The sequence below is a fragment of the Pieris napi genome, chromosome 3 (assembly GCF_905475465.1).
Source record: "Pieris napi chromosome 3, ilPieNapi1.2, whole genome shotgun sequence".
In the NCBI taxonomy this organism is placed as follows: domain Eukaryota; kingdom Metazoa; phylum Arthropoda; class Insecta; order Lepidoptera; family Pieridae; genus Pieris; species Pieris napi.
The window spans coordinates 10,892,484-10,920,445 of record NC_062236.1 but is presented as its reverse complement, the minus strand read 5'-3'; the positions used below and the strand labels follow the sequence as shown (position 1 = coordinate 10,920,445).

The window sequence follows — 27,962 nt, the reverse complement described above, 5'->3', positions numbered from 1 at the left end:
GCCATCTAGTAAGAGGAAGACGCTACAACCAAATCCGTCCCTTGTGGTTTTAAACTGGCAACATCTATATGAGTTAGCTCTCAACATTAGGTATATGGTAATTGTCAATTGTCATTTGTCAATGTCGCTTTCATATGTTACTAGTCAATCTTAAAGTGTTGTTTGTTTTCTTCTTGTTTATAAAATAAGAAATTAAATATGTCGGGGTCGTCTTCAGATTCAGAAATTACTGCATGTAGTTCTAAATTTGATCCTGTTAAAGCACTCTATTCTGACAAACTAAAGTTACCGGTTGCCGGTGCGCCATTGTACGAAAACATTCAGCAGTTCGAAGCTGCCGTGCAGAAACAAGAAGATATTATTCCAGTAGGTCTTGGACATCTTGTAAAATTGAGGGAAGAAGAGAAACAAAGAAAGAAATTAGAAGAACAACAACAATTAGAGGAAAAAAATAGACAGCGTTTTGCAAAATATGAAGGTAGGGAATTTGAGGTTATGTATTTGCTATGATTGAAAAATATATCGTTATTTTTATAACATTTTGCTATGACCCTTGCACGGGTGAATATAACTGTAAACTTTGAATGAATAGTAAAAGATTATCTACTTTTGATATCTATGTATAAATAGGTATTTATTATGCATAAGAAGTTTCTTTATTTTTTGTACTCCTGATAACATCCATATTAACTAGTTGTTAATTTGATTATTATGATTTGGTGAAAGCTAATAAGCAATATTTTCCAAGCAATCCAAATGACGGAAGTCTCTTATTTAACTTCTTGTGTATGTATCAAAGATGAATTGTTATACAGGAAAACTTAGAATTTTAAGAACTGTTTAATGGCACAGACAAAATTTTTGTGTATTATATATTGAATGAAATAAAAAAAACATATTTTATAAATACACATTGAAATTGTGAGCATATGATTTATGTTGGTATTAGTTAGAAACAATATATAATTATTTTGTTGGCTGATGCTAAGCGTATATATACCAAAAATAGAGAAGAGTTTCTTGACAGTTCTCGCCCGCTCTACATTTTTTAATTGCAAACTGGTAGTTTAGTGAAAAAAGGCTGTAATTTAGATTTTAGATCTTTGTTTTTTTGTAAACTTACTTTTATTAATATGATTAAATAGTTTTTTAAATGTGCCGAAATAATTACAATAATGTATGAGCAGAGTAAATTTAAAGAATGTAAAATATAGTAATATTTCTGTCCTATTATAAAGCATGATTGAAATAAACAATGTTGGATTTTGATAATTAGTAACATGGTTACATTTAGTTTGATTTTATGTTACGCAGTCATTAAAGTGTATAATATGTGGAGATGTAAATAGATGATGTGATATAAAATGAAATTAGTTTTGTTGTAGGATGAGAGGTAGGAATTATAAAGAGATAGAATATAATGTTTTCATTATATTCTATCTCTTTATTAACACTTTGTTGCATTACAATATAAAATAATATAAAAATTGAACATATATAAATGAAAAGTAGGGCAACTGGTGCAAATCATTACTCAATGAATATATGCCAGTATTAAATTTTGTAAACTCCAAATGGGATAAACAATTCTGCATTAATTTAATTTTTAACCAGAAATTATAGTTTCGCTGGTAATATCACAAAAAATTTGCTGAAGCGCCAAGTGTGTTAAGCAAGGCGCCACCGCGGCGGCGGTGCATTTCCATGTATGTAAAGTATACTTATATACCAATAAGTTTACCAGGACTCCAGAATATGAGGATACGATAGAACAATATATGTATACAAAAATTCCCTTGAAATAATAAATGGATGCCTTGTTCATAGAGGGCGAGTCGTTACAGTTGATAGGAGACAGTTAGACTAATTAGAATACCGTATGTATCTTGCCCACGTGGACTAGGGTCATGACATGACCAGTGAACTTTGTAGGAAACGACATGACGTCATAATCGTATATCTTATAGCTAGCTTATGACCGTAACTATATGTGTGGTTTAGTCACTGTTAGTAGGATAAGGTCGTTTAAATTCTAAAAATAATTCAAAAATTATTATTGTTGGTCAAATAATTAATGTTTTAACGATTGGTTTCTTTTGTTTTCATATTAATATTGATTATTTAAACCGTTGTTATATCAATGTTGGTAATACAACTACTATTTTTTTAGTTTTAGTTTGCTTTCAAATGTGTTTATCACACTATAAAGTCGTAAATTAATTGTCTTGTCTATGCACTTAGAGCCGACATGCGATCACGTGTCAATTCGGATTATTTTCCCGCAAAATTGACAAAAATAGCGCGAAAGTGAGAGGTTTTAATAGGGCTGTCCATCAACGTTACTTGTTTGATTAAATGCGATTAAATGTAAGTTATTTACACTTGTGGCATCTGCTACTATTTAGATGGCAAATACCGATCGAATAATGTATAGTATAGAAATGTTCAGCATAGTATAGAGCTTTTTCATGAATTATGCAGGCTTTATGAAGACGTCTTAAAATATATTTTGTATTATAACCTCCTTGGTATTGTAAATGACTTGTTTTCCCTTTTATAGTGCTGACAACCCTAGTTAACGAAACGTGCAGCTGGCAACTATTCCTTACTATTTGTGCAATACAGACCTAATTCCAACTAGTTTAAACTTAAGATACTATCATTGTTTAATTAGTGACGTTGCGTTCGTAGACAAACGATAGCTACAGATAATATATATTTACTTCTAAATTATGTTTAACGGCTTCAAAGGCATGTAATGAACATTATTTTGTGAATCTATTAAACGTATTGAGTTATTTTATATTTCCACAGATGCGTTTTCTTTCACTAAAATCTATTCTTTATAGGCGACTGTTGTATAACTTAAAACGACGCATTTAACTAACCATAAATAAAACTTTATATAACTAATTGGCTATTTGACAGTCTGAAAAATAACGTGTTTGAAAGTTCATATTGTATAACACATAGTAGTCTTAAAAAGCTTTATGGAGTAAAATAACTTGTAAATTATCATTTATTTATCAAAAAACGCGTCATGTGGCATAAAATAGTCACAGATTATCTATCGATGACGTAGCCTGCTTGTAAATAATATATTTCTACTTGTCTAATCCTAATACTGTCGAGTTTGTTTTTGGTCGAAATTTATTAAATATTTTTTAAAAATCTTTAGATTTCCGAGACAGAGGGAGGGAAAAAGGAAGATATGTTAAGAATTTAATTGTCACTAAAATATTAAAAGTGTCGAACATTAATACAAATTGTAAAAAAAAAAAATATTACTTCAATATGGCTTATGTTACTCAATAATATCACAAATCGATCTCGCAGTTTTTGAGTTTGATGGTTACAAACATACAAATTTATCTTTTTTTAATAGATTTCGCGACGCTTAACAAATATAACGAAGCATATTAAAACGCATTATATCTTGTCTATATTGCTTCATAGTAATTGCAACTTAATAATTATATATGAGTAGCAATTACTAGATAAAAAATGTTGTAAGCACAATGTTATTTAACAAAAATTCACGATCATCAATCTAACTTTCATTATCAATCCTCGAGGCTCACATCATAACATCGTCAAGATAATATATTAAATTGCACCTAGGGCTGTGTATTAACATTTTAATTATATGTCAGCAAATAGCTATTCTTGTTGGAAAAATAGTAAATTTCAGTACTAAATACAAAGTTTTCCATCGATATTAATAACTCTTTATTGAAGTTTTCAAAGTATTTACAATATTCTTAACCGACATAATAAAAATGGATGAATAGACAACTTTGATCCCTATGGCAGTACACTGCCTGCCTTTTAATCTGGCATCTGATTTCGCTGTACTGCGATACTGATTTGTTGAGCGAGAAAAGCACCAGCTCTGGGGTAACCGGCACTATCTACCAGGCGCCAACTTAAACCTTAAGCACCTGTGCACTTGAAACCTGCAGCCCAAGAGTTTCTACTCCAAAGGAAACAAAATCAAAGTTGGAGAAAAGTTAGGAAAAAAATTAAGACATAACAACACTCAAGATTTGTACACCTGTATTGTATATACCTGTTATACAGTTTTGATTAAAATCCTTGTTAACAAGCATGTCAAAGTAAATAATACGGATTTTCCTAAGAATATGGGTCTGTGTCAGGCGTGACAGCTCTATTTCAAACAAGTTTGGTCCAACTTATACAACCTGATACCAAAATGTTTTCTACCTAAACTATAAAGAAATGGTCAATATCGAATTGTATTTAAATGTCTTAGTATAGAGATCTGACAGCCCTACTACGATCATAGTTGGTTCGCTAGACTTTCGCGTGCACACATTGCATAACCGCTTTCCAGTCGAGTGGGACGCATGCTGCCTTGCACCCTGGAGCATCGGTCGTTGACACTAGCTCATGTGCTCTACATAGAAAACATGCCTCGTAGTAGCATCTAGGATGCGTTAAATTAGGTCTGGGTAACATTTTTTCATAGGAGTAGGAAGTATAGAATTAATATATTTAAATTATTCAAACAGATAAAAGTTACAATTGGTACTTGGGTTCGATAAATTCGTATTTCTAAACTAAATTCAATTATCAAGAGATACCATTTTTAGAGATAAAGTACTGTACAATATCGACAACTTTAATATTTGTAAAACAATAGGAACGCAGAGTAATGATAGAAATGTTATTTTTTTATAATTGCGACATTGATTTTATTAATTTAACACATCAGTAGCTAATGTTATTACTAATAGACATGTCGTAAATATTAGACGCAATGAAATATTTATTATGTTTTCCTACTTTCATTCAGCGTGATTTAACACATCTATGCATATTGATTGGTTATATATGAGAAAAATCAGCATTTATATGTGCAGTTTCAATAAATTTACGTAATTATTCAAATAGTCTAACGTTAAAATTTAATTTATTACATATCTGTGAGTCAAAGATCGTATAACTCATAACTCTTCGACCGCAATACAAAATCGAGATCGCGTCCGCGTCGTTCCATTTACCAAAACATAGCAAGTGTCAAAAAAAGTGAATCGGCACGTGTTACGTACGCGTAATAGGTACGAAACGGAACGCAACCGGAAGTGATGCAACGAGCGCGTTTCGGCGCGCATCTGTGTAAACATGGCGCGCTTTTCTGAATGGCGTGTTGGCTTCCCGCGCTCGGCGGGCGACGACCCCGCGCGCGGTCACCGCCCGGGGATAGTCGAGTGAAAGTAATTCGCGAACACCGCATGCTAGTCATGCCGCCCTGGTACCTAGCCGCGAGAGTTGCATAGATTTATCGACGTAAGACTGCACCACACCTAGATTACGCTTGAGTTAACCCGTCTATTTAATGTTTACTTGTACGGGGTCACGTGCAGTGCTTTGACCTTGTTGAACGCAAAAATTTGGCAGCGTTGCTTGTAAACCAATAATAAATCATATTTTTAGAACCACGTTACTTCGTATTGTGTATGTAGCTCGTGAGTTAAACGTACCTAGAAAAATAGAAAACATGACGGTGACAAGAATGAGTAATTAAATTTTTCCGGGCATTATTTTAGTTTTTGCTCGTGGATTAATGAACTTAAGATAAACGTGTTATTATGTACACGTAGGTCTGGTTAGTTATGATATTGCTATTTTAATTAAGATAGACTTTAACGAGTGCAGTAACTACTTAATAGCGTAATATAATAATTATTGTAAACACGTTGCACATTATTCTATCCATAAAAAGCGAGATATTTATAGAAATAAACAATTTTCATTTTAAATTGTTAGCTTTGCAAAAAAATCTATTAGCAATCTCAGCAAAAGCAATTTTATACGTAGCTAACACAATTTTGATTTGGAGACCCGATTTTTTTCTTGTTAACAAAAAAGTTTTGAACTATCGCCAACGAACTCCTTGTTTTAAGCAGGGATGTTATGGAGCTCCGTAGCCGTAACCGAAACAATAGGATATCTGAAATAAATCCGTAATCGTATCCGTTTCAGAACTTTCGGATAGTTTCGTATAAGGGCGGAGTCTAAAATCTAAATAAAACGACATGTTTCGACAGGTTTTTGTTTATGGTTTCATTACTCACAAAAATAATTAAAAAGAAAACATTTAATATGTTATACATAGGTTATAAGTTAATGTGTGCAATGTATAAAGCTAAATGTTTTTTTACGGCTCTTAAATGTATTGCATTTTTATTTATAGATAAAACTGAGGAGGATAAAACCTATATATAAAACTAAATTATTACATACTATTTGTGTTTATATTTTACTTCAATCTAATAACCGTAACCGAAACTATCCGAAACCGTATCTTAAACCGATATAATTTTATTTCTATATCCATATCCGTATCCAGATCCGAAATATCATTTCCATAACATCTCTAGGAATAAGACAGCACAAATGCTTTCTAAATAATTCTATCATTTGTTTCTGTGTGACTCCGTAAGTGTAGACCGAGCCTAAAGAACGTACATTGCTCCCGAACAATAAACTTCACCTGTGAAAATACGCAATGAAAAACGCTACTGCGTCATGAATTGCTTAAAGAAGCTATGACTAATGTCTTATATTGAGGCGTGTTAGTTATTTCTTACGAAAACTTGTCTACGATGCTATTGCAAAAATTAAATAACGTAGCCTATTTATAATAATTAATTAGAATAATGTACCAATTGTGAATAGGCTATATGTGGGTAAATAGAGAAATTAAATTTTATTTATTAATACTTACATAAGATGTATGTAGCATGAAATGTTATATAATGGACCCTCCCACGGAGAAAGGACAAATGTCAAAGAAACTTTCACAGGACGTTTGCGATGCTAATATTAATATTTGACTTTTATCTTGGTTGATGTCTTTTGTTTCTCATTGTTCATTGTTATACATACTGTAAAGAATAATTCGGTCCGCTGAATGGGCATGAAACGACGAATTGCCTATGAATTTAAATAAGAATTAGTTTCTTTCTAAGTTTCTTTTAGTTTTTTTTTTGTAGACCTACAGCTAACATAATTTATATACAATAACAAACAGTTACACTGAAAATATAGCCAAATATGGAATACATAACAACATAACATTTAACTACAAAAAGGTTCAAAAATTTATAAAAGGAAACAGACAAATAAAAACTATTCCTATGTTTGAATATTATGTATTTTTTTTAAACTTGCTAATATGATTGTTTTCTTCACTGCAATAACATGAGGTTATAAGTTTGACATATAATATGTGGAATTGGTTATAATATGAGTGTGTTCTATTTAGGTCCTAAATTTCTCGAAATCTAGAAGTCGAAAATTCAATTAAAACTATATTTCTATTAAGGAATTGGTCTAGGACCATTACAGTATGTTTATTATTTTGTGATATTCATTCATTCCTTGATGCGATATAATATAATTATTGATATGATAGGTATCTGACGGTTGACAGATATTAGAATAATTTAATGACTTTTATTTTACCCATAATGAATGAATAAATTAAAAATAGCTCATGGTTTATTCTGTCTAATTACTTGACTTTGTTATTAAAATATTGTCTTTACAGCTCTGTTGCCGACGAAAACGGAAAGGAAAATAAGGAATGTGCTCACGCGCATAGAATATATACAGGGACCTCTCGCAGCGTTAAAAGACTGTGTAGAGCAGCGGGTGAGGGTTAAGGTGAGTACTATTTTTTATTTCCAAAGATATGTCAAGAAATATAACAAATTTATACCAAAGAGGTTTTATGTTGAGAATTACCAGCCATAGAAATAGCTATTAAATGTCTATGCTTATCACTCTTCTGTCATTTCAAAAGTTTTAAAAATATGCTCTACCAAACAGAACAAATGCAAATTCTCACCCGTCGACAACAGATGTAAATATAGAATTATTACTATATTGGTTAAGAATATTGTAATAATTTAATACCTAAATATGTTTTATCAATGCATGTAATTTCTAAAATATTCTTCTGTATGTTTCTGTACCTGTTATAATTGTTCCATATAAGTCATTATCTTACTTGGTAAATAAAACAGAAGGAAAACTATGGCAGTTTGCATAGAGGAAGTTTTACTAGGTCACATTAAACGACTTCCACAAATTCATAGGGTCTACTGTGCATCTATTTCTGTAGCATCACTTCCGCGTTGGACGACGGCCAGTGCAACACAAAGGATCCATATTTAAAATTATGACAGCCTAAACGAGCAATAATGTCTTTTAAGGGTGGTTAATTCGTAAGTTAATGCGTCATTTCGCACACATAAATAAAATCTTACATTTCGAAACATTAAAATATTTTCCATTGTATATTATTTTTTGTTTCCAGCGGAAACGACATATGTGTTGTATATTATTGGACCGTATGCTGAAAATAATCTTCCCAATATACATTTGATGCATCATTTTTTTTAAAAAATTAATTAATGGCGCTACACCTTTTTTAGGTCTGGGCCTCAGATTTCTGTTTCATGATCATTTATCTAATAGGCAAGTAGGTGATCAGCCTCCTGTGCCTGACACACGCTGTCGACTTTTTCGTTTAGTTTTTCCTTCACCGTAGCGAAGGTTAATTAAATTTTTATATGTATGACATAAATCTCTTAATTAACTATTTATTTAATATCATTGTTATTGTATAGATTTTATTATTCTTAATGGTTTTTTAAGCCGTTGACTTGGTATTTCTGGGAAAATATATCATAACGAGCTATTAATAAATACGAATTTTAAATATTATTTTTAAAGTGAACATATATTAATAAGACATAAAGTGGCTCTCAACAGGTATCGCGACTTCACTATTATATCTGAAGTCATAATATTTAAAGTAATCCTATATCGGTTTTAGTCGAGGCGATCGGGTTGAGTCATAGAAAGTGGTTATAGGAAGAGCCTTGCCAATGCGCCTGCGTCATTACCACTCTATTCATGGAAATGCACTTTAATCTTATATATGCATGAAATTAAAACAAACTAAATACAGTAATAATAATTTTTAATAAAGTTATTGCCTTTATAAATATTATTCATTCATTTAAGTTTCGCACTCTGGCATTTCTTTACAATTCTTTATTTTTAATTTTTAATTAAGGTTGCCTGGATGAGATCGTGGTGACAAGGCCGCTCGTTGCACCATGTTTGTTTTAAGTTTATTGTTGGTTTATTTAATTCTTGTGCAATGTTTAGTACACATAGTACACACAGCTACATAAGTAATTTCAGTATAAACATTTTGAGCACACAATGCTGAGCTTTTGCACTTAAACGTATATACCTAAGTGTATATATGGTAAATATTATTTTTTTATTTATATGTAATTCTAGAAAAGAGCGTACCAATTCCTTTTGGCAATGTGAGTGGAAAATATACCGGTTTCACTTAAAAGGCTCCATGACTCTTACTAAAATTATCAATTAAAAAAATGACTAATTATTCTCAAAGATCATGAGTTTGAGACAGTTTTTTTATTTGTTGGCGAGTTCACCAAAGAAATATCTCATTACTGGTCCTTATGTTTAATCTAAATGGGTGAGTTTTATACTGCGTATTTAAATGTTTTATTAACTTTAACCTTGCTGCTATTTTATAATATTTTATTTTGTAAGTAATTGTTATTTGTTTTTTAAGCACCATCTTCACCTTGAATACTAATTGTATGATTACTTCAATGACTGCGTTAGGAAACACATTGATAACTATTGTTATATACAATTTTATTTTTAAAGAATCTATTATAAAATATACGTACTAGGTTCAATAAGTTACTTTAAGGTTCCCTTAAAGAGAGCCCTGCTGCATGTCTCTATTGAGACTACAGGAATAATACTTAAACAAATTCGAAATTTAAATGTTTTTTAATTATGAATTTATTTTTTCTAAGGCTTTTAAGTTACAATGCATTTAAAATTATGTATATTAAAATGTAAGGACATATTAATACATTTTAAATTAAGTTGATAGAGTCGTCAACATGTCGTACATTGTTAGTAATAAAAGATAATTAGAAATGAAATTGGACTATTGTTATAAATGTTAACAATTGTCTACCGATGAAAGTCTGTCCGATACCGAGAGAAAGGGCTACAATAAATGTGTTTAATTCAACCTGAAACCTGTTTCCACAGTATATTGGGTATAGTGAGCGAAATAGCGCGAAATCTTCGAGAGGCAATTCTATCATAAATAATAGAATTCAGGTTATAAATAGAAGAAAAGAAATGAATCATCAACTATCAATATGGCGCCAATGAAAGCTTTTAAGCGTTTTAGCTATTTCAAAAATGGAATTTGCATAATTTTCCGAGTGAAGCCAAATTCAAAACTCCTTAAAGGCGCCAACCTCAAAGTTTCTTCCGTTAAATCGCAGCTTAGTACATTAGAGTTCTTTCAAAAGCATTTTCACTACTAAAAAGGTTTGTTCTATGGGTTGTCGTTCAGTAGAAATCGTAAATCGTACTCCATTAGGCCGTATCCTACACCTCTGTTCTCGGACGTCCATTGTGATTTACACCCGCGATATATGCCACTCGCTAACTTTATCGCCCTAAAACCTATAGTTATTTTAAGCTGAGCAAGCAAATTTCCTTCGAATTAACTTTGCACTCGCTGACTTTAAATAAAAAGTTTGCGATAAAGAATTAATGATTAATTACTCATACAATGAAATATTACAATTGCGCTATTTTAACTAAGTAGTTTAGGAACGTTCAAGTATTACGTAACGAATTTGGGGGGGGGGGATTGAATTACGCGATTGTTAATATTATTTTCGCCTTTTCAGTACTTTACACCTCATAATGGTAATTTCTTGAGTCACTGGGTGGTCACGAAACGTTTTACTATTGGGTACAGAAAAACGTTACGGCGCTTTAGATGGGGGGAGGGGGGGTCAATAAATTGCGTGACGTAATACTTGAACGCTCCCTTTTCCGTTTCTGGCAAATTGTGTTTGCCCTGTGTTGAAACTTAAACTATTTAGGCTGGAGCCTTTCTGGAGCGTTTTGTCTAGTTACATAATGCAGAAAAACTAAGAATACACGATTATCAACATATTTTAAATAAAGCATATTCTTCGTGTATAAACTGCGTAAGCTAAAGACGGAAGAGTGCCAAGATAATTAATATCCAAATATTTTTAAACGTGATAAATAGCAGACCCTTAATGTTATATTCAGTGTTGGTCCGATGAAGGCCGCCTGTCGCAGACGCCGTGTGTTACGCAGCATGCGTGCTGCGCGTGAGTACGGTCAGCAGAATCTGATAATATGTGTGTTATAAAGCACTCATTTAAACTCCGAGTCAACAACTTTTTTAGTTCTGACTGACCTACCTTGTTAAATTTTGAAAAATATATGCCATATAATGCCTTATCTGATACGATATTTAATGTAAATACGTTTAAGGGTAGTTAAATGCTATAGCATAGGGGGGCAAACGTGACACTAAATACAACATCAATTTAAACATTGATGTTGTGTTTGTTTCACTGTTTAAACATAATTACAGACGACACAGTATCCGCACATTAAGACAGCACAATTTGAAGAATGTTTAGAACGTAATAATCTATTACCACTCTTTTCGCGGAAATATAATGACCGTGGTGAATCAGGGATATGTTATTACCACTGTTTTATCGTTTTTAAACTGTCATCGCAGCCCATGGATCTAACATTAAACATAAATCCAAATAATTTCGATGCTGACTCTACCGGGACCTTGCTATGATGTCGGTTATCTCACGGTCATTTTCCCGCGTGTATGTGTGAGTTTTTCCATGTGTGCGTAAGGGCCGTAGGACGAATGGTACACGACACTTCCTATTGCTCTTAATCCGATTATCAGTTTTGGTCTTTGGACCAGCTCACCTTGGCGCCCAATAGGTTTTCTATTAGCGTAACCCTGATAGGTTCTCTATTGATTTGTTGGTTACGATATCAATGTTCTGTATATTATTTAAAAACTAGAGTGACGTTATATACCCAGAGGAACAGTCGTAAAGCAATATTACTTTTTTAATGTTTTCTCATTTTTGACTTCCTTGGATGATGTAACTATAACTGTAACTTTTTCAGATTTTTTGTGTTATCTGAAAAATCCTGACAAAAATAGATCTTGTTTTTACCACTTTGTTCTCCGGGGCAAGCGATACAGGGCCTACATAGTTACTAGTTATAACGATAAGCAAACCTTTGTGCTTCTAAAATATACTTTATGATTTTAAAATTTTAAGCCTTAATTTTCTGATGTAAAACTTTCAATTGTTTGATGCCTGAACTAAGCCGCTTTCAAGTCCCTTAGTTCAGGCACCTACTTTTATTTTACTCCCAGTAACATAAAAGTAGGTGGTTAAATTAATTTACGAATGAAATTCTGTAAGAGTCCTGTAACTAAAATTGATCCCGAAACATACAAAGAAGAAAGCTTTGATTATTTGAATAGGCTCCAAAACTACTGGACCGATTAAAAAAATCTTTCGTGTTTTTAATTAAACTTCACATAGAGAATGATTTATTTTGTTTTATTTTTTGTGTTCTATCGAACGAACGGTCTGTCGTGGAGCAGCCTGCTAGTATAAAATATTTTAATAATTACTAACTTTCTTTATTTCCCGGTTAGCGAAGCGAGGTATGCGACCTTGGCCAATATTTTGGTCCTCGTGTATCTATTTAACGAGTCGCGACACTTGTTTTTTACCCCAGTGTTTTTGTAGTTCCAAACAAGGCCGCCTACATTCGTTTTTAAAACCAGGACTAGTCATAAGGCTTCTTTTTTAATATTGCCATGGAAACTTTTTGTTCGTTGTACGTGATAGTTAATTTTGGATTCGTCGTCAAAGTGATAATTGAAGTTAAAATTTATCAGCTAAATATTTTAAATAAAAATTGTGGGTACTTACAGCTCAATAAAAGCTCTCGAACTTTAATTCAGGCAGGATTAATTCATTCCCGCCATCTCCTAGAATAAAGAAAAGATTATAAATATCTTTAAAATATGTATTAAGTACTAGTTGTTTTAAAAACACGAGCTAATTATTTAATAATTACCATTAAATTCGGTAGTGTTATCACTTGAGAGTTCAAATAAAAAATAGATTCCGGTTAGTTTTCAGTCAAATTATCTACAAGGCTCCTCGATAAATAGTTTCAATAATCGTTTATAGTACTTTGTATGATGCATTCGGCCTCGCGGGTAAACAAACGCTAGATAGCGCTAGACAAAGACGAGGCGAGGTCATGAGCGTAGCCTTGTGCGAGTGCGCGCGCGCACGCTTCCGCCTCTCGGCCGCGCACGCCACAAACCAATCGCTGTTTTGTTGTCGACGCAGATGGTCGTGTTTTTAAATACTTCTTTATTCTGTACCTAATATAATGCACTCAGAATTGATTAAATACGCCGAATACCCTGTACCTAATTTTACTATTTAGTAAATTAGCTCTATATTTTACTTTAGCTTGCTTTAACGTTTCATAATAATATACGTATTCTTATTACCTTCTTTATTGCAGCAATAACTATTTTATTATTTTAAATAAATAGAATTCCGACTTTTCTAAACTAAAATAGGGTGTCCTGCCTTGAATGAGCTCTTACATGTACTAATTAACATTGATATTCATAAGGAATAGCGTGTTCGAAGTTAGAATATAATCGAACAACGTACTAAATAGCCTTGAGATATAATTGTTGTAAACACGTATTGTGGGTAGACTAAAATTTGTTTACAGTTAATGTATGCAAAGTAATGCGGGTGATGAGTAACTATCGCGCGGGGATATTTAAATAATTATCATTTACACACATTGCTACTTAAATAGGATATTTTAGTTTTTAAATTCTACATTTCATGGTCTAGTTTAAAAAATAGAAGGTTAATACAAAATTTCCTATATATCTTTTGACTGTCTTATTAATAATTTTACATCTACTTTGGGTTTCCGATATTTCAAAAATATATTTTGTTATACGTTAATGTATGTAAACATTAATGCAGCATGACCTTTCAATACATTAATACGAGATCATTCGGAGACGGAAATCTTAACCTATTCTCCAAAAAAGGCGATGTGCGATATAAAGCCGATCGTAAACTCTTCAATGCATGTAAATGTCAGACTGTAATGTTACTCCGACCTCGCCTTCGAACTACGGATATAAACAAAAGAATTGTAAGCTTGTAGACGCAGAAAAGTTGCCGCTATTACCTCTACTAATTATAATGGATAAAATCCCGGACAAACGGCGTATTGGTACAAAAAAAATCATGGTTTCGTAACGTTAGGTGTGTGGGCGGGAATTGCGACTGTGAACGAGCTGCATCTGGCACAGAACAAGACACGTTTCACGAGACTGATGGCCAACCTCCAGTAATGGAGAGGCACCAAAAGAAGATACAGCCTAACAGAAACGTAGATAACAAATAGATACTCCCTTTATGATACTCCCTAATATCCACATGTAAAAGGTATAATTGTAAAAAAACAAAACATGGACTAAAGTACCGTGTAACCATAGTTACCGATCTACAAACAAATACATCGGAACAAAGCAGATAAGCTTTAGGCTTGACCTCAAAGAATTATTAAATTCGAATCTTCTTTCGAAAGTTACAAGTGTTTCTTTTAGTTTGAGATCTAAAGCTTTTTAACAATAGATTGTAAACTTAATAATCTTCAATTACACTACAACGTCTGTGGCTTAATATTAAATTGAATATGATTTTATTACGCAAAACTAATAATTGTTGCACTCCGTGTTGCATGACAGCGGCGGCCTCGTCATCTCTTCCTGCTAAGTTTTCGTAAAAATCTTAATTGATTTATTTTTCTTTTGTTTTTTCCTTTAATCGTTATTTTTAATAACAAATATAGTTATTAAAGAATGTCACAAATAGTATGAAGATTCTTGCAGGTCACTGGTGCGCTGTTATAGGCGTATAAAATAAGTAAACGTATACGTTTACTTATTTTTTATATATAACCAGGGCAAACGGACAGGAGGCTCACCTGATGTTGAGTAATACAGACTCCCATTGACACTCACATTTCCAGAAGGCTCGTAAGTGCGTTGCCGGACTTTTAAGAATTGGTACACACTTTTCTTGAAGTTTTCTTAGAGCTATATGTACGTTGATCACAATTTTTTGGGCCAAGTTGTTTTCTTATTCTTGTATGATAATGCAAATGACCTCCCAATTAAATCGTGATACATGTAATAAATGTTTATTCGTAATTTACCACGTTTAAAGTAACGCTTGTTAAAAATAAGAAAATCCTCCAAAAATCACTTCTGGTCGTGCAAATAGCAAGGACAATAGGAAATACAGTTAATTGGTAGCCTATGTTAAAATTATTAATAGAATAATTACTGGAACTGATGTTAAATGGTTTTGGCGTCACGTTTTTAACGCGTATGTGGGTATCCAAATTGGCTTACATTAATGAGTACATGAACGAATATATAACTTATGTTTGCCTACATTAATTACGGCCTTAAGGGACTTTACAGCTTAGCTCGGGCTGTTTTGGCGAGCGTAGCTCGGCCTGAATGGGAATTTTCCCGCGCATAGCGCAAGGGCGTCGGACCTCGGCTTGGGCCGTCGCGGGGTGAAGGGCAGCCCTGCGATTCTGTAGTTCTGTAGTTCAGTGAGTTACAGAATCGCAGGGCAGGACGGAAGCTCAATGGAGTGAGCGAAGTACGAACTACGAAGTAATGAGTAAAGTTTTTTTTAAATGGAATGTCGCTGTTTGCGTTAAGGGCCTTTACAGCTCAACTCTGGCTGTTTTAGCGAGCGTACCTCGGCCGGAATGAGCGAAAAACGAAGTAAAGTTATTATTTTGTCCCCCATCTACCTATGTATGTAAAGCGGTACGTAAAACTATGGCGCGTTTTATCAGGCTTATAGCGCCATCTATTAAGTTTCAATAAAACAAGTTTACATTCCATCATCCATGTCATGGAATCTTGGAGGCTACGAGCATAGCGATCTATTTGTCAACTAGTTTTATCGCGACCATCAAAATTATGCCCAATGTCAGATAAGATCACGGTAATAATTCCAGCTGGCCTCACGCGCTGATATAAAGCGACATTGACCTTTACCCACTGACTTAGGTCCGAGACCTTGTCTAGATTAGTTTTTGGGCTGTTTCTTATCAGTTTTTATCTGTCAATAAAGGGCTCAACCTTGGTGTGAGGTCGTCCGAACGATTCCGGCTCGTTTTTGGGACGATATGCACCATTGAAGTTTCCGTATTTTCCTTCCTGATTTCATTGCACAATGGTAAACAATTTAATTCGAAGGTTGTATGCATTTAATTGTATAATTACGTCGGGAGAATTATCAATATTCAGTTGAATATTAAGACAAAAATGCTAAGTAATCAGGAAATCATCAGATGACCGACGTCAATAAATGATTGATTTGATACATCAGTTTTTGCGTTTCGTTTCCATTATTTTAAATACTAAAATCTTTCCGTAACAAGCCGGCCATTTCAATAATTAATAAATAATAATAATCCAATGGCGCCACAACCTTATATGGATCTTGGCCTTATAATGCATCCGTGTCTTTGATAATATGTCTTATAGACAAGTAGGTGATCGGCCTATGTGCCTTACACATCGAAATTTTTGGGTTTAAGACATGCCGGTTTCCTCACGATGTTTTCCTTCACCGTTCGAGCAAATGTTAAATGCGCACATATAAAGAAAGTCCATTGTTGCACAGCTGGGGATCGAACCTACGACCTCAGGTATGAGAGTCGCACGCCAAGCCACTAGGCCAACACTGCTCAACTAAATATCACATAAGTTTAAAAAACATGCCTAAATATTCAGTTACTATAATTAATTTTGAACTAGTGGTACTCCAGGATGTACCTAATCGTGTCTGTAGTCCTATAACCCCTCAATAGGACATGGAGCTTCATTTCTGAATCTATTTCCATGATCATGGATTAAGGTTAGAAGATTCCTTCTTATCAAACATTCTATCTTCATATAATAACTCAGAACCTCTGTTTCGTATACGTAGAACATATTACCACTGTTATGCATATAAATGTCCCAAAAGAAATGGAAAGTTGTGTTACAACATTTACGACAATGAGCTTGCGTAAATCTAGATTCTACTGATCTAGAATATACTGCTTAATGCAATACTGGTTGCGAATAAGGTATTGGTAAGCTTTTACAGTTTCGATACAATTTACTCAGCAAAGCTCTTGCGTCTTTACATAGTAAAAGGAAACAGTTGTAGCTGGAGTGTGTGTGTGTAATTTATTTTATTAACATATTATGGGCCTATTTAGCCTATAAATCAGTATTTATTCCCATCGCAACCTCTCTCTGGCTACTTGCGTCCAATTCCGGACCATCTTATAACTGGAGGCTTCAAGTAATGACATCCCACTAACGCAGGTTCGGTGTACCAGGTTTTCTTTTACCATCAGGTTGGACAATGAGGATTTTGGGGCTCTTTTGTCTACCATTTGGGGCCCATAGACACATGTCCCAATCACTGGATACTTGCATTTTATAAATGGGACGAGGTTGGTATCGTCAAGATATAAAGTTCTTTATTGAAACAAGACCAGAAATTCTATGTATGTAACGTTAACGTCTTACGTTAATATTTGTTTAATTTAACTTTTTTTTTTTTAAATAGGTACATGAAAAATATAGTGTTTGACTACTAATTTCTGTGCCAAAAGTGTTTAATTACGATCAGTTGGAACATAATCCTCCTAAATTATAGAACTTTAATATACATTAGGCAATCGAGGCAAATAAAGAAATACAAAGAGCAAACACAAGGACTGCTGCCTAAAAAATGATTTAATCTGTGAACTGACCGTGAATGTTAAAAACAAAAGTGACCGAGAAAAAAAATGGCAAGTGCCCGTGACCGTGGTAAGCCGAAACTGAGAGTATCTGGAGCGCTTGCGTAATTCACTTTCACATCACTCGGCAGACATTACTTTCCATATTTGATTGCATATTGTAAAAGTTCAGATATTTTATGAATATGCTGGTGATGCATTTCACCTAGGTATTCCTCGCGCGATTGTGTGGAAGGAAAAGCGTAGCATATCTAAGCTATCTGTTTATTAGAAAGAAACATTGCGCACACGCATGATATTAAAAATAACACAAATAATTATATACACAACAATGTATTGTACAAAATAAAACCAATTTTATTACATTATATTGAAAGCTGTATACGTTTCGTGTGTGATACATTTTTGGGTTCATCTTCAGTTAGAAGGTGGTGTAGCCGTGGTTCGAACACACGATCTCAGGGTTGTAAAGCAAACGCTACACAGTAAATAATTCATTTATATTTAATGCACAGATAAATAAATACATTTTTTCTCGTTCGTCGCTGTAAGCTGTTGTTTTCCATTATAACGTGGAAACGGGAATTCCTGTGGGTGGATCCTGAGATGAAATCCATTAGCATTCAAGGTAATACAAAATAGCTGGTATTTTTCGAATGACGAATTTATTTAATTTCGTATGTTATTGATCTGGGTGCGGTTTTCTGATCTTTCAACTGTTGTTACCTCGGACCGTCGTTTTTCTCGTGATTTGCTTTGTATGGGCAATATCAGTTTTATGCAGAGATTCTTCTAAGCTTTAGCGTAAAAACATATAACATAAGGTTAAGTTTAATACTTAATATAATTATCTATTAAAAATTAAAAATCAGTGTCGCTACAACCTCTTTAGGTCTTGGCCTCAGATTTTTTAAGCTGTTTCATGATCATCTAATAGGCAAGTAGGTGATCAGCCTCCTGTAACTGACACACGCCGTCGACTTATTAGTTCTAAGACATGTTGGTTTCCTCGCGATGTTTTCCTTCACCGTTCGAGAAATGTTAAATGCGCACATAGAAAGTCCATTGGTGCACAGCCGGGGATAGAACCTACGACCTCAGGTATGAGAGTCGCACGCTGAAGCCACTAGGCCAACACTGCTACTTTCTAAAAAAAAATATCTTAAATATTAGGAGTTATTTAACTATTTTTACTTACAAATATTGGTAATTCTCAGACTATAAAGGGAAATATCGTGAAAGCGATATCTTTGATGTGATTACCTTTGATCCTAAAATCGACGTGAGTCGGGCACAAAAGTAATCACCTACTTGCCCATAAGAAACATTATTAATATGTAATCTAGACGGATCCATTCAAAACTGCTGAGAATGTAAAAGAGATGGCGCGTTTCGTTTGATTGTGATTGGTCAACAAAATCTCTAAACACGACAGACTCAACATATTTAAAGTTTAAACTAAAGTTCTCGTGTTTCGTTTTTCTCATCCCCCGTTTTGGTAATATTTTGGTCTCTGTTCGAGTAGTTTTGAAAACGTTTATTAGCTTTCTAATTTGTTTGTTAATATACTTGTAAATTAGAAGATCGTAGTCATGTAATTAAATAGTAATCAACTACCGCTGTTTCCGCGTACCACGCGTCACCATTCACTTTCACTTGTCGTGTTGAGTGTCCAGGTTAATCTAAAATCAGTTCTAAGATGATGGAATAAGGTGCTATTTCGTATACATTGATTTTTTTGTTGATATGTGGTCGTAACATGGCATTCGACAAGGTTTTAGACAGGTATAAATTTGACCTTGGTACAGTACCATCGTTTGCTTTCTATTACGGTCATTTGATTTTGGTGTCTATTTCTGTTCAAGGTTATTTTTTAGTGTTTTACTAATGGTTGTCCAAAACGTGCTTTATATTGCCTCTAGTAAAAGTACTATTGGACTTTTAAACACAGCAGGCATATTTATAAATCAAGACGCAGAAATAAATAATGATTAAAAATTAAAAAATTCTATTCAAGTATTTTAATATAATATGTAGTTAAATAAAAAATGAAATTATAAATAACAAATTTTAGAATTTTATGTTAGATTATGTATATTGGAGCGACTTTAGGCGCGTTATGAAAAATTTGATGAGAGTGAAATTTTACGATGCGCGCGCACCGTGACACAAAATTAACAGAATGAAGTTGCCCAAGGAAGAGGCTACGGACATAATTTAAAACAACATTCGAATAATAATAGAATTTATGTCACACTTAATGTAAGAGAATAATAATATTTAATTTTTCAAATGTAAACCGAACTTTATTGACTATAATGACTCCTTTTCCAGGCTTATTTGCATGCAATCAAAAACTATTTTTAATAATGCCAAAGAAGTACATATAACTTCTTACGCGCGTACATAAGTACACGCAGCCTTTTTTAGTTCCTATTTGTGTCAAGAGAGGTCCTTTAATTACTTCTATTCTCTTTGCACTTAATCTCCGAAGAAATTGTTTCTCGAAATATTCCATTTATTACAACATCCACGTAGGTACTTGATAGACAAACAATATTTTCTACAATTGTCCATTAGCAAGTGAAACATGTAAATTAAAGTCCAATTCCATCGTGTCATTACATAGTATCATAGTAAATGCAAAACATTTTCTGAACGGTCGGATCACGTTTTGCATATTTTGCAGACTTTCTCTTGGCACTTGCACTCGTAACGAACGGATTTACGATAAAGCTAAGGAATTAACGTGTTGCAATTTTTATTGTGATAACTATTTGCGCTAAATGACGACCGTGTGGGTTAAATTATCCCATTAAAATGTTGGAAAATGGGCGAATACGAAAATAACGTAAGATTAGCTAATATTGATTTAAATTGAAACTGATGCAAAGCTTTACTAATAAAAAAAAATTATTCCTCAAAAGCGAATGATCAAAATAAATGTTTTATTGTAGTAATTGTCGAATTTTATCTTCAAATAAATATTAGTAATATTTTATCCATATCCATTGAGCATAAAGAAAAAAGTTTTAATGTCACAATCACATACAGGCAAATATACCTACACGTAGCCATTTACCCTTAGTTATTAAACGAAATTAAAACAATAATTTCCAAGTAGCCCTGTGCACGCAACTATGAACAAAATGAATTACTAGTAAAAGAATAATCTAATCATTTTTAATTTTGACAATTGACTTACACTCTTTTATACTAGCACTCTCCACATCCCGTCCCAAACATTATCACAGTCGTTCACTTCTGGTGTGCACAAACATTTCAACCTTGTAAACAAGTATCTTTATAATAATAATAATAATAGAAACATTGTTTGGAAAAAAGGATTGTGACAAAATTCATATATCGCTAGTCCCCACACTAGGGAGTCCCTGTGTTATGGGTAACTTAGATAACAATTATTACGTGTTACATGTTTAAATCAGTTTTTTTTAAATATATTTAGTGTTACAAGTTACAACTAAGTCTTATAAGACATTAAGTATGCGTGAATGTGTGAGTGTGAGAATGGGTGTGTATGCGCATGTATTTGAGAGTGTAGCAATGAGTTGTTAAAGTAATAAATCTCACTTTGTTTTAGTATTAAGTCTCAGTTTTCTATATTTTTTTTAATAGTAACGATTATTAAATTACAATTTAATTTAACCGTTGGAGTACCCTGATGTACAAGTCTCCCTATACTTAGTTCAGGGGCTCCAAAACCTGCTAAAACAATGTAAAAATTAGGGATGCATCGATACGCTATTTTGCCGATACTATACCGATGCCGATACTCTTATAGAAATATCGTCGATACCGATACCAACGCTTATTCAAATTAAGGACAAATATATCAAGTTTAGTTAAAGTTTATAATTTTTATATTATACCGATATATCGGTATCGGCATCAGTATCGGATGCATCCCTAGTAAAAATAGAGAAATTTTAATTTTTTTCCTTCGTTCAAAAATTTAAAATTCCATTTGCCAATTAAATTAAAGTTTCATAATATGAGCACTTTTAACTCAACCGAAACCCAGCAATTTCTATTGTTCAATTATTGTACTCTCGAAGCTTAGAATAGTCCAATAACAAAGTTGTACACATTTTCCTGACTTGTCTATTTATATGTTTGAACCTTGAACATATTCCTCGTAGTCGATGAAGGGAATTTCAACAAAAATAACGCGTGATTAATTACATTTTAAACATCCAAATGACTCAAAATTATATATAGATTGATTGTAATAAATAGTTTCAAGTCTTTATTACCTTGTGAGCTGTTCATGGCTGACCACTAACCTTCGACACTTATGAAATACGCACCTTTTCCTTACCTCCTATGATTGTTATGCGTGTATGTGAAGTAATTAAGTGTTACCATGCTGTATTTCGTTATTACTCGGGTTCATAATCGGGATATATTGGAGAGACTGGGTCTATGGATTCCAAGCAAGAACCTGAATCGAAAGTCCCAACTTTAGGATGTACCGCGCGCACACTCCAACTTGGTTAGCGAAGCGCCCACTCACGCGAGCAATACATTTAATAAATATAGTTTCTATCTATATAGACCTATTTGTTTGTACACTGGCTGAGTTCACAAGAGTTGCTTGCTTTTTTCTATAGAACAGGGGCCGACGGGCAGCTCATCTGATGTTAAGTGATACCCGCCGCCCATGGACACTCTCAATGCTAGAGCGCTCGCGAGTGCGTTGCCGGCCTTTTAAGAATTGGTACGCTATTTTCTTGAAGGACCCTAAGTCGAATTGTTTCGGAAATACTTCAGTGGGCAGCTGGTTCCACCTTAAAAAAACACTCAGTTGTGGAACGACGGACGTCGAGGTGATACGGGTGGAATTTCGTATTCTGCCTCGACGTCCGATGATGAATTTTAAAATGCTATTTTTTTTTTTATTGTTTTTTAATTGAAGGATTATCGATGTAGGTATTATTGTGTAGTTCAATCGCATTTGTAGTAATTAACAATTATGTGCAAATAAATAAATAAAAATAATTTTGCTCCTTCCCAGTTACAACTTCATAAAGCAGGCGTCTTGCTTATATTACTGCATAACCTCTTAACATCATGCGAGAACTCCTCTCTGATTCTTCAGAAATAGGCATTTATTTATTTTCAGCATACATGAGCCAAATTTTACCTAAAACTAACCTTTGAGCATAGTAGGGTTTCTATTATTCGAACACACCTGTTCTATAAGTCACAGCAATTTACAGCGAGCCAATTTTTTAAACGCTGTTTTCAAAAACCTTGAATAAATGTATAATTTTCAAGAGTGTTTTGTTTCTATTAACTTTGAACTTGTCTGTCACATGAAGGTTCTCACCTCGGGCATTGGTCTGCTTTATTATTCTTCCCAATCAAAAATAGATCTGAATCTATACAGTTGGCTCAAAACACCAAGGCGAAGGGCGTTGGGCGCGATCCAGTTATCCACGTTACGCAAAATGATATAATGTGCCGGGAATATATAGGAACGTATAAAGATATATTTAAAATATGTATCTATAATATATATTTAATTTAGAGTAATTACGTATTGAAAATGTTAAAAAAATAAATAAATCAGTGGTGCTACAACCTCTTTAGGTCTAGGCTTCATGTTTCTGAATCTGTTTCATGATCATTTTTAAATCTAATAGGCAAGCCTCCAGTGCCGACACACGCCGTCGACTTTTCCTTCACCGTTCGAGCGAATGTTAACTGCGCACATAGAAAGAAAGTCCATTGGTACACTGCTGGATATCGAACCTACGACCTCAGGGATGAGAGACGCTGAAGCCACTAAGCCAACACTGCTCATTGAAAATGTAATCTCCATGTGTATTTATATCACTAGGGTAGTTCGTCCACGACTTTTAAATACATAACAATAACGGCTAGAAGCTTTAAATAAAGAAGAGAAATTAAGAAACGGAAACTATGAGTTCCCAATGTAAAATCCAATACCTTTTACATGTTCTATGATTGGTTCTTAGACTGAAAATTTGATACATTTTTCATTGATCAAATTATATATGTCAATTGTATGACACAAATTAAACCAGAAACGCTCAGTGTGTCAAGTGGTACGCAATTACGATTACAAAATGTAATCTAGAGTGGATGCGCTAATCGATGCTGACCTTTGCAGATACAACTGTCCTCTAATACAATAACAGAATAACATAGATAATGTTTCCTCGTGGTAACTAGGAATTTATAGATTCTCTCCATTTTATTGTAACAAATATACTTCTTTTGTTATCGGGATAAACTGACAATGCTATGGACTTTTGATAAACGTTACGGAATAAGTACCTATGTAATTTTAAGGCCGTTTTATTTAAATTATATTATATTCTCTTCCGTGGCAGTAGATAAACCTATGAATAACAACCTATTTTCTAGTATTACTGATAGGTATATGAAATAGATATTCATTATTTAATTTCTTCTTTTCTTCAAGAATCTTTAATATATATAGCCTATTTCTTTTTCTGAATTCGTATTAGTGTTTGCCGGAGTCTTGTTTTTAAATGTTAAATATATTACCTTATATGATTGTAGCTGGTCTTGAAATAAACATTACACTTATTCCCTTTGTCCCGTGGGCCTGCAGGAAGATTGAGTGCAATTTTACAATCACAGGCTCAGATGATCTCAATTGTAAGCACCAGGTGAAGGGACGTCGCCCACGGCAGACAATCAAGGTCATTTTTATAAACTAGATCATGTCTTAAATTATGCCGGTATGATGAAGGAAATTCCTTCGAGAATCTTCCGCTTAAAGCATAAAACGTTGCTATTTAAATGTTCCTACGGTATACTTTGTCCAAGCAACGGATGTACCAGTAATATATAGGAATCAAGCCTGTAAAATCATTTGTATTTTACGTCATGTCTCGACGTTGAACCTTAGTATATCAACTCAGCTGCATATACTTTCAGCCGTTTTTTGTTGAAACAAGGCAGTCAAGTTCTACGTAGAAATTTGTGGTTGACAAGGCTGTCTATAGACTTAAACTTCTTGAAAATGTTAGTAACTATAAATGACCCGTGTTCATTCGTCACTTTTATCTTACATTAGGTCAGACGTGTGACGCGCTGTGACGTCAGCCTGTAGAGCAGTGCCCTCGACTCCGACCTTGCGAGAACAACTTTTCACCCGGAAGACTGAGCCATTTTTATCACCTCGTATTCGCCGCCCTACCAGGCCTCTGTGGTCTACCTTTAATACTTTTTATAACATAATATTGTGTTTAATTTTCAATATATTATTGACTTGAAAAGTTATTTATAGTATGTTGTGCCCAGTGAGGTATCAAAACCTGTACTTCCAAGTTTTCAACAACAGTTGTTAGTCGAAAAAAAACTTTTAATATTTTCTCAATAAATCTATAATTTTTAATATTGATATTTTACTAATGTAGTTTTTGCGCATAAATTCGCAATATCTGTAATAAAACAATATATTTTATGTCAAAACATTGAGTATTATAATATTTTGACCTAACATTAATACATAATTTATTACTGTCATTTGCATAACGCAAACTGTGATAAGACTACTTGTAAACAAATTCGCTGACTGTCAAAACTTCCGGGTTTATTATCTACCGTCATGTCGCTCTATAATCTATGGGAGAACTGATCTTCCTCAACTCTAGCGGTTCGTTAGCGTTGTAGAAAAATATAAAACATGCGAGTCGAGGTCTAACCTTGAAATTAATTGAGTCTGTGTGAAGGTCTTTCGATAAATTCATATGCCGATTGAATTATAGGTCAGTTTTTACAAACTAATATGTCCTTGATGTAAATTCGTTTTTCGTACACCTTGGCGGCTAACTTTTAACACGTGTTCTTTTGTGTATACATTTTATTGAACATATAAGGTACTGGTGGTCGAAAGATCTTAAACGAATAGTGAAATATGATTTATGCATAACTCAAAATAACTTTATTCATATAGGTAAACAAGTACCTACACTTATGAATTTAAATTAATTGTAATTTTACATTTACTACCAGTTCGCAAGTCAATGGCGTAGAGCGGGCAAGAAGAAATATCAAGAAACTCTCCGCCACATTCCATACAAACATTCTTAAGGCTCTTTTAAAATAATTAGAAGATACTCACCCACAGGTTAGAAGATTGTAGCTTAATGGAAGTATTGGTTACAGTTGAACACATTTGGTGTGAAATTGACCTCGCCTGTAACAAACAAAATTATTTATTAGACTAACTCCTGAATATTAACGAAGTCAGCAAAACTTGTCATATTTTTTACTTTATTTTATAAATTAATTTCTTCAAGACGATGAAGCATCAAGTGTCGCAATGGTTAACCAAATATTGTCACGTACTATAAGTGCCTTAATAATAATTGTATGCATTTTTAGATCATTTAAACACAGTATAATATATTGCCTACAAGGAAACCTCCTTAGCATAGTTAAAGAATTAATGGTGGGAGAAATGAGGTTAATACCGGCCGCGTCCAGTGTTCACCGCTTATGTCGAGTGTTGAACCACTTGACTTGAAGTGCATCTAAATGATTATCTTTATTCATGATAGCAATTGATTTAGGGTTATTTAAAGCGAATGATTAGTCTTTGTGTATATTGGTAATACGGAGGAGGCATTGAATTCCTTTAATGGCAGGAATTCTATATTTTATTTAGATCCTAGTTCTACTGAACTGGGCAAGTTTGAAAATTTTGTGTAGCTAGCTTTACAATACCATAGAGTTCAGATGAAGAAGCAGACAGTAGTGTTTACTTGTATTCTAATTTATATTTGATGTACCTAGTTAAGTCCTATTCCTCCCCACGAAGCAATTACGTAATTTACTTCTATTAAGCGATTTACGGAATATTTATAATCTTTAATTTTGCTATATAAATTCCAGTTAAGGCGAGCTTTTTAAAACGTTTACATCATTGATTGTAAGAGCAGTGCTCATTCTTGAGGTTGTAGGTTCGATTCCCGGCTGTGCGCATTTATCATTTGCTCGAACGGTAAAGGAAAATATCGCGAGGACACCGGCTTGCCTTAGACCCAAAAAGTCGACGGCGTGTGTCAGGCACAAGGGGCTGATCACTTGATCACCTAACCTATTACATTGATATAGGATTCTAAAACAGATACATTAGTTTGAGGCCTAGACCTAAAAAGGTTGTAGGGCTTATATTATTTATTTACATCATTGATAAACGAAAATACGAAAGCAAATTCTAAAGTACGTTTATTGTCTTTGCTTCAGATAATAACAAGAAATGACACCGGGATTAGAGGTTATCTCCAAGCAAACGTTATTGCGTTTGACAAGCAATGGAACCTAGCACTAACGGATGTCCTTGAGGTTTGGAAGAGGAAGGGACCCAGGAAGAGGAAAGTGCCACCTGGACTCGGTAAGGAATTTTAACACCACTATTGAAAAGCCTATTTCGATATTTATAAAGACTTGCACCACGGACAAATGCCCAATTAAAGTAAGAATTTTCCTTCTCAGGAAACCCTGTAAGAAAGGGCACGGCAGCTGCTATTTCCCCAATCCCCGTGGTAATGGAAAAACCATTGGGTGGTGGTATTTGGGAATGCTCCAGGCATATTCCACAATTAATGGTGCGCGGGGAACATATCGTAATAATTAACATTGTTGAGAGATAACCAATCTATGTTTAAATAGTAAATTTGTGTTACAATTATCTTACTTTGATAACACAAAGTTAGGTTATGGTTAAAGTGAAATAAATTTGTTTATACATATACTTGTTATTTTAGATTTAACCAGTTTGTCTCGGACAACGTAATATACGAGATTAGTTACAGCTTATTTGATTTTTATTTAATTTTTTAATCATTATTACTGAAATTTCCTATTTGCCAAGATTTCAAAAACCATTTCAAATTTATTAGTGGTCTATTATAGAACCTATAAATATGTTATTATTCAAATTTTCCCGCCCGCGCATATTCCGCCTAAACGCTTCAGCCTCTATGACGTACTATGCATATTAAGTAGAATTAACGTGTTTATTATCATAATTAAATGACACTATTAATAATTTCGTACAGAAACAGTCT

General features: G+C 33.6%; 2 protein-coding genes across 6 annotated transcripts in view; one reads left to right on the top strand and one right to left on the bottom strand.

Moving 5' to 3' along the window:
- Window positions 1-27,962, bottom strand: part of LOC125048496 (ecdysone-induced protein 74EF) — a 144,827-nt gene that overhangs the window by 92,574 nt on the left and 24,291 nt on the right. For 4 of the 5 annotated variants that reach the window (XM_047647197.1, XM_047647194.1, XM_047647199.1 and 1 more), the window contains exons 2-3: window positions 26,012-26,086; window positions 12,921-12,979 (exon numbers count right to left, since the gene is read on the bottom strand). The gene's annotated coding sequence lies outside the window, so the exon portion shown is untranslated. The remainder of the gene's footprint in view (window positions 1-12,920; window positions 12,980-26,011; window positions 26,087-27,962) is intronic. The other variant, XM_047647196.1, reaches the window with a different exon arrangement.
- On the top strand, window positions 132-27,644 carry LOC125048497 (U7 snRNA-associated Sm-like protein LSm11). The gene is made up of 4 exons (XM_047647201.1): window positions 132-478; window positions 7,577-7,692; window positions 27,139-27,286; window positions 27,388-27,644. Exons 1-4 carry the CDS (start codon window positions 199-201, stop codon window positions 27,543-27,545), a joined length of 702 nt encoding a protein of 233 aa, XP_047503157.1. The 5' UTR covers window positions 132-198; the 3' UTR covers window positions 27,546-27,644.

Bases quoted from the DNA above. Each gene is read 5' to 3' on its own strand.
- LOC125048497 (XM_047647201.1), top strand. From the start codon at position 199: ATGTCGGGGTCGTCTTCAGATTCAGAAATTACTGCATGTAGTTCTAAA. The intron at 479-7,576 runs GTAGGGAATTTG...TTGTCTTTACAG, and splicing joins GCGTTTTGCAAAATATGAAG to CTCTGTTGCCGACGAAAACG. The intron at 7,693-27,138 runs GTGAGTACTATT...TCTTTGCTTCAG, and splicing joins AGCAGCGGGTGAGGGTTAAG to ATAATAACAAGAAATGACAC.